Raw genomic sequence first — 7,141 nt, forward strand, 5'->3', positions numbered from 1 at the left:
TCCATCTGGAGCTACTGCCTTGCCCTCAGAGGATCTAAGACATGGTGAGTGAAGACCCCCCCAACACACACACACACACACACACACACACACACAGAGTTAGCTCAGGATAGCCTCACCCTTCAGAAAAAAAAAAAAGTTGTTGCTTCTCATTCCAACTACAGGTAAAATGTGAACTGTCTCTCTTAGCAAACCAGAATAAGGCCAGATAGAGTGATGGGCTGAAGGGTTCAGTCAAGGTTAATATGCTCAGATATCCAACCGTGATGTATGGGGGTAGGGGGTAGACGTGCTCAAAGTCTGTTCCGTCCCTTTCTGTACTTTCTTAAAGTGCTCAGACCAGTGAGATGACCCTGCTCACATTTTGTAAGTGAAAACTTGAGGTTCAGATAGGGTCAACGAGTAGACTAAGCTAGCAATTATGGACGCCAAGTTGGCAGGTGGAGGGTCCTGAGAAAGGGCACTTGCCAGCCAGGATGAAGCGATCTGGGAGCTATAGTTGGGATTTAAAGATGCAGCCAAAATGAGGCCCCTTAGCCAAGAGGTACCAAGAAAAAGAAGAGTTGTTTTAGAAAAAGGGACTCAGAGAACTCTGAATCTTAATCTGACTAGGTATGGAGGGTATGCCCATAATTTCAACTACTTTCAAGCCTGAGGAGGTAGGGTCACTGGAGTCCTGGAGTTCAAGGCCAGCATGAGAAATGTAAGGAGACCCTGTTGCAAAAAAAAAAAAAAAAAAAAAAAAAAAAGAGGAGAAGCCAGGTGTGGTAAGGAATATCTTTAATCTCAAAGGAAAGCCTGGGTCTACATAATAGGTCCCAGGGCTAAATCATGAGACTGTGTCTACAGGGGGTGGGGAGATTGGGGTCGGGGATGTAACTCGGTTGGTTGTGTTAGCCTAGCGTGCACAAGCAACCAAATAAAATAGGATGTGGCTGCACAAGATGCTAACCCTGGTACTTGCACAATCAAGGTTAGAGATGGAGGCAAGATGAGCAGATCAAGGTCATCCTCAGTTAAGTAGCAAGTTTGAGGGTTAGGTGAGAACCCCTCTTTAACAGAAACAAAAGTTTGGTTTGTTGCTCCCAGGAGAGAGTTACATAAACTGACCTGTAGACTCTCCTGCTCAACCTTTACCCTCACAGGCACCCAAGAAGGCCAAGAGAAGGGCAGCAGCAGAAGGGAGCTCCAATGTTTTCTCCATGTTTGACCAGACTCAGATCCAGGAGTTCAAGGAGGTGAGAGAGAGAGGCTAAGGAAAGCCCCTCCACCCTCCTCCCCACCCCTCCTCTCCATCCCTCCTCCCCACCCCTCCTCCCCAGAAAGTGCACCTGTTGAGGGAGAAGGAGGGTTTAGAATTCCTCCCCTCCCAGCGGAAGAGTGGAGGGAGACAGCTGGCTCAGGGCCAGAATCTGATCTGCCTTGGGCCAATTCCTGGCTTCATCTGTCCCCACCCCTACCCTTCCACAGGCTTTCACTGTAATTGATCAGAACAGGGATGGCATTATTGACAAGGAGGATCTTCGGGACACCTTTGCGGCCATGGGTGAGCTCCCTACTCCCATCTGTAAATGTTGAAAGCTATGGAGTCGGAGGGGAATCCAGTGGCTTCAGGCATTAATCTGCCCAGATGAAAAATGAATGAGCTGATATAAGTTTATGGAAAGCACAGCTCTGGTCCCCAGCATCCAACTGCAACCCCTGGTGCTCACCCCATTCAGGCCGTCTCAATGTGAAGAATGAGGAACTCGACGCCATGATGAAGGAAGCCAGTGGGCCTATCAACTTCACTGTCTTCCTGACCATGTTTGGGGAGAAGCTGAAGGGTGAGTAAAAGGTTCTCAGTCCAAGACCGTAGTTGCTCCTCCCAGAACTTCAGGGACTTGCTAGACTCATGTGCCCTCTGACCCTGCAGGTGCGGACCCCGAGGATGTGATCACTGGAGCCTTCAAGGTCCTGGACCCAGAAGGGAAGGGCACCATCAAAAAGCAATTGTGAGTGGCTCCCTCTAGTGGCTCTACTGTAGGCTTCTAAAATCCTTGCATAAGGGTGACCGGTTGACAGACCGTGTGAGCAATAGGGGCCTGGGTGGCCAGGTTAAATTTTCTTTTCTTTTTTCTTTTCTTTTCTTTTTTTTTTTTTTTTTTCGGAGCTGGGGACCGAACCCAGGGCCTTGCGCTTGCTAGGCAAGAGCTCTACCACTGAGCTAAATCCCCAACCCCCAGGTTACATTTTCATAATAACTAAGGGAAGAAATTCGAGACAGGCGGACACAGCATTTGGGAGATGCACCAAACATGTTTCAGGGAGGAAGGTTGATGGGAACAAGAGTGAAATGAGGGGGGACAGGACTCATGAACCCAATCTCACCTCCCTGAATGTCACCTTCTCAGCTTGGAGGAGCTGCTTACCACGCAGTGCGACCGATTTTCCCAGGAGGAGGTGAGCAGGGGAGAGCCCAGGGAGGAAAAGGACTCGGAGTGGAAGTAAGTGGAAGTGAGGAAAGCAGTGGGAGTCGGAAGACCCGTTTTAGACCTACTCCTGTCTTCCTACAGATCAAGAATATGTGGGCAGCCTTCCCTCCAGATGTGGGCGGCAACGTGGACTACAAGAACATCTGCTATGTCATCACACACGGTGACGCTAAGGACCAGGAATAGGGGACCCGAGGTCTCAGAAGACCCAGATAGGCTTGTAGCCGCACCAACTCTCACCCTGACCCCCCAATAAAAGTCAACTGGTCTTTGTTTCTTACTGGTGGCAATTTCAGTGGGTTCACTCACGAACTCAGGTGGGAGGCCGAAGCACCGCCCAGCAAGACAGGAGTGGCTAACAGGTGGAATGACTAGTGGCCAGGAGGCCTCCAAAGTGCAGTTCCATTCCTGCTGGGAAGAAGATTCGGGCAACTGGGGGAGGCAGGGAGCAGTTTTATTAGATGGAGAACTTGGAGGAACGCTAAAACCCAAGTGGAACCTGCCGTTAAGCGTTTGGAGGGCAGTCCTCTCAGAACAGTATAGAAGGCGGAGTCGGCTGGGCCTTAAACTTCCGGATTGGAGGCACCTGATTAAAGTGCAAGGGCCGGCCTACCCTCTGGGTCTTCGGATTGGGCGCTGGGCAGTCTAGAGCCGGGATGAGACAGATTAGCGGTAAGCAGACGCTAGGATAGGCGGCGGTGAGCATCTCACAGCACATCTGATTGCTCGCCCTGAGCCTGGCTCTGCTGCATCTGGGCTTGCATCTTCTCCAGCATTTCTTGCATGCGGCGCAGCTGTGCGGAGCAAGATTGCAGGCTGTGGGGCCCGGCAAGGCCGGAATGGGATCTAGAAGACGTTCTAGGGCACTGATTAAAGGGAAAGAGAAGTGCTTGCTCACCTCTTCGTCCTTCTCGCGAATCAACTTCTCAGTGTCGGCCAGAGGCAACATGGGCAGCGGGATCTCTGTGGCACTCTGCCTGGAAAGCTTGCTAAAAGGATAGAAGGAGAAGTTGTGTGCGTGCAGAAAACAGGGTGAGGTCTGATATTATGAGTCTAGCCTTAGGGTCAATTCTGAGTGTAGGAAGCGGGGCCTTGTCCCTGAGGTTAGGGACAAAGTGGGAGTGGCTTAGTTGGACCTGGGAAGCTGACTTAAAAGAAGGTAGCAGGACCAATCAGGAAGGCTTGCCCAAACGGTGGCGCCATGGAAGCACCAAAATAGCCCTGCTCTCACCTGCGACTGGCTCGATCCCGGGCCCCAGGTCGAGCCAGACTCTGTAGGCAGCGAGCCCGGTAGCCCTCGTAGAGCAGATCGTGGGTCACCTCTTTCAAATCCTGAAGGTGTGTCTGCACCAACATCCGCCTCAGGTTCAGGAAATCGCAGTGATGTGGGTTCTCCACTAGAGGGCGGAACAGGTAGCTTTCGGTTCAACTCCACCCTTATGGTCTGCTCTCTGGGAGTACTTCGCTATTCTAGTGAGGGACTTGCAGCCCAAGGACCCTTCTTGTGGCTTCTAGGAACTCCCAAGACTAGAGCCCACCTCAAGCTTCACATATGGATGCAGACTGAGCTCCCTCGCTGCTCTCAAAGCATGCCTGGTCTTACCCTCCACGGTACCCCAGGAATAGCGGCGTCCCCTCACTGGTCGGGTTCCTTCCCTCACCACTTCACTCGAACCAACGACTGCGAAAGGGATGTTTTCCTAAAGGACGGGAGTCAGGGTCACGTTGGCTCATCCTGGGCATAACCCGCTTTCTCAGCTTTCACCTCCACTTCCTGCTTCCTTGACCTTTCCACCACCACCTGTCAAACCTTCATTTCTTCATTCTGCTTCTTGAATTCTTCGTCTTCATCAGAGTCACATTCTGGAAACTGATAGATGTTGATCTCCTCCTCCTTCAACTGGTCCCGGATCTCAGAGCAGATAGAGGGAAAAACGGAGGTATGACCCTCAGACATTGCATGGCCAGAGACAGTGGGGAATAGTGGGGTGATCAGGAAGAAAGAATGATATGATATTGAGAAATGGTCACACAAGATGACCAAAATCAAAGCCTCAGAAATGTGATGGTGAGAAACTCAGATAGGACAAATATCATGATCCTAGGGAGTGGTACAGTGGGGAAGCACTTTGAAGACAGTGATACAGGCAATCGTCACTATCACAAAGAGATGGCAGGAGTTGGGGTGCCCTTCCCCCTTTCCTCAGAGTCAAACATCTAGTTCTAGGGCTATATGATCATTCTGTTCTGAGCTGTTAGGGACATGGCTGCTTGTGGCACGTTCATACACAACTTTGCTCACCCCATCCCTATCTAGCCTAATGACTCCTGCTCTTAAAAGGCCACTCCAAGATTTAAAAAAAAAAAAAAAAGTCAAGACAGATGAGGTTCCGTCATGGTATTTGTTGTCACTTAGTGGTCCTTGTCAGTCACTCACACAGTCAGCCATACCTTCTGCTTGAGGACCTGAGTTTCCCTAGGCAACAGGGCATCTGCTTTGCCGATGACCGGGATGATATTGACTTTCTCGTGCACGGCCCGGAGGAAAGCCACATCTAGGGGCCGGAGCCTGTATCAGGAATTGATTGGTCAGGACTCAGTTTCAAGTACTGAGCTTTCTCCAGCCTCCGCACCATTCCACTTCCCAGGATGTTATCCAGACCCTCTGCCGAAGGGTGAGATGAAGTAGAGGCAGCAGTGGACTCTAGAATCCTGGATGTTCTTCCTGTTCAAGCCACTCTCGTCCCTGAGGTACTGCTCAAACTGCTCCTCGATGAAGCGAACCACAGGCAGCCAGCTGGAGTGTGGAGAGGAGATAGGTAGTCTAAGATCACAGGGCAGGGGACAGGATGAAGCTAGCCAGGGCTGTGCAGTGCAAAGTAACTTCTTTGTTCCTAACCAAAGCCATCATCAGGGACAGCTGGCAACGGAACATCAAGAAATGTGGTGGCTGCACACCTGTAATCTTAGCACTCAGGAAGCTGAAGCAGGAGGATTGCCACATTTGAGGCCAACATGGCCTACATAGTGAGTTCCAGGCCAGTTTGGGCTAATATGACACCATCTCAAAAAAAAAAAAAAAAAAAAGAAAGAAAAAAGAAAACAAACAAAACAAAACAAAAAAACCAGAAAACAAACAAAACAAAACAAGCCACGATGAGAACAGAAGCACTGAATAAGCCAGGCATGCATAAACTTATAATCCCATGAGGAGGACTTTGAGTTTCAGGACAGTCTGGGCTACACAGTGAATTTGAGGTCCCTGAGGGACATAGAGAAACTTTGTCTCAAAACAAGAAACACTGGATACTTTGGGCCAGATTGTTACCAGAAACAGGTACCTCCTTTAAAGTCAAGTGCCTATATGACAACCTACAACTGACCCCTGCTCTTCCATAGTGGAAGAAAGGCTTAGCTCCACTCCCTCCCCTCCTCACCAGTCTGAGCAGTCCACAGAGTCCCCGAAGCCAGGTGTGTCCACCAAGGTCAACTTCACCTTGATACCTCCCTCCTCAATCTCCACACCCCGGCGCTCAATGGTCAGAGTTTGTGTGGTGCGAGCTATGGAGACAGAAGTTGGCTGCATGAGGCTCTGAAGCAGAATTCCATTCCTCGTGCCGCACCTGCCCCCATGTGTTTTTCAGGGGAGGAAACAGTCTCAGAGAAAACCATTGACCATCAAAGTCCCCAGATAGAAAGAAAAAGAACGCAGCCTGATGACACAGGAAGAGGCCTGGGACATGATAGAGGGATGACCAGGACAGCAATGGGTGGGCAGCCTGCAGGGGAGGAGGCAAGGAGTAGATTTACCACTGGCATCTGGCACCTGACGATCCTCATAGAGGTTGGTGAGGAACAAGCTGTTGATGAGGGTGGATTTCCCCAGGCCTGACTCCCCTGTGCACAGAACAGGCCCACTGGTCAGACGGGGGGCGGCCATGAGAACATCACCACCCTCTGAGTCTCTCTCCAGAACCCACAGACCTGCCACCATGAGTGTGAAGTCAAACCCCTTCTTGACAGATTTTCGATGCAGCTGGTTGGGTAGGGCAGCAAAGCCCACATATTCCTTGTCCTGTGGGGTAAAGAGAGACCATACGAGGTTCCTGGGCACGGCAGGGAATGCCCCAGTACCACTGGAGCCCAAAAGCTAGCAAGTCCACTTACTGTGGGTTAACTTTGAATTGGGGGCCCTCGGGGAGAAGGCTGGCCCCAGATGCCTAGATCCTGGGCCCAAGATCTCAGAGAACTCACCATGGCTCTGCTGGTTGTCGCTGCACCTGGTATTGCTCCCCACTTCCTCTGGTAGGGCAGGAAGTTGAATGTGTCAAACAAAGGGGGGGGGTGAAGTGAGGGAGGGGAAGTGCAGGAAGCTGAGCTGCTCAAAGAGAGGTGAGAAACCCAGGCGCATCCCTTTTCTTTTAGTTCAAGGATTTTATTTTTAATTATTTGGGGAGCAGGAATTTGTGTGCACGAGTGGAGGCCAGAGCAGGGCATCTGATCCCCTGGACCTGGAGTCACAGGTAGCCGTGCGCTGCTTGACATAGACAATGGGAACTGAATTGAGGGCCTCTGTAAGAGTAGCACAGTCTTAATTGATAAGCCAGCGTACAGCCCTGATGCATCTCTTCTTATCGCCCTGTACGCAGCTTCAGCCCCTTTATTCT

The 7,141-nt window shown here is 50.8% G+C and overlaps 2 protein-coding genes across 3 annotated transcripts; one reads left to right on the plus strand and one right to left on the minus strand.

Moving 5' to 3' along the window:
- Myl11 (myosin light chain 11) lies at positions 1 to 2,754 on the plus strand. The gene is given in 7 exon segments (NM_012605.2): positions 1 to 44; positions 1,146 to 1,238; positions 1,471 to 1,546; positions 1,722 to 1,826; positions 1,916 to 1,994; positions 2,394 to 2,442; positions 2,556 to 2,754. Coding segments are annotated over 7 exon segments (510 nt in total). The 5' UTR covers positions 1 to 41; the 3' UTR covers positions 2,661 to 2,754.
- On the minus strand, positions 2,279 to 6,774 carry Septin1 (septin 1). Of its 2 annotated transcripts, none has more exons than XM_087659775.1 (11): positions 6,642 to 6,769; positions 6,459 to 6,549; positions 6,285 to 6,371; positions 5,912 to 6,035; positions 5,137 to 5,271; positions 4,926 to 5,043; positions 4,285 to 4,386; positions 4,078 to 4,174; positions 3,706 to 3,871; positions 3,373 to 3,463; positions 2,279 to 3,268 (listed from the first exon to the last, which is right to left on the minus strand). In XM_087659775.1, exons 2-11 carry the CDS (start codon positions 6,466 to 6,468, stop codon positions 3,182 to 3,184), a joined length of 1,017 nt encoding a protein of 338 aa, XP_087515901.1. In that variant the 5' UTR covers positions 6,469 to 6,549; positions 6,642 to 6,769; the 3' UTR covers positions 2,279 to 3,181. The 2 variants fall into 2 exon arrangements, with proteins under 2 accessions (XP_087515901.1, NP_001012478.1); NM_001012460.1 differs by having other exon boundaries at positions 2,908 to 3,268; positions 6,729 to 6,774.
- Positions 6,775 to 7,141: the final 367 nt, after the last annotated feature.

Source organism: Rattus norvegicus, chromosome 1 (assembly GCF_021556685.1).
Source record: "Rattus norvegicus strain SHRSP/BbbUtx chromosome 1, alternate assembly SHRSP_T2T, whole genome shotgun sequence".
Classification (NCBI taxonomy): domain Eukaryota; kingdom Metazoa; phylum Chordata; class Mammalia; order Rodentia; family Muridae; genus Rattus; species Rattus norvegicus.

What these genes read in the sequence shown, in the direction of transcription:
- Septin1 (NM_001012460.1), bottom strand. An exon ending in CTCAGGTCCTCAAGCAGAAG is followed by an intron (nt 4,387 to 4,925) that starts GTATGGCTGACT and finishes ATCTGCTCTGAG; the next exon opens with ATCCGGGACCAGTTGAAGGA. An exon ending in CGGGATCGAGCCAGTCGCAG is followed by an intron (nt 3,464 to 3,705) that starts GTGAGAGCAGGG and finishes CTATCCTTTTAG; the next exon opens with CAAGCTTTCCAGGCAGAGTG.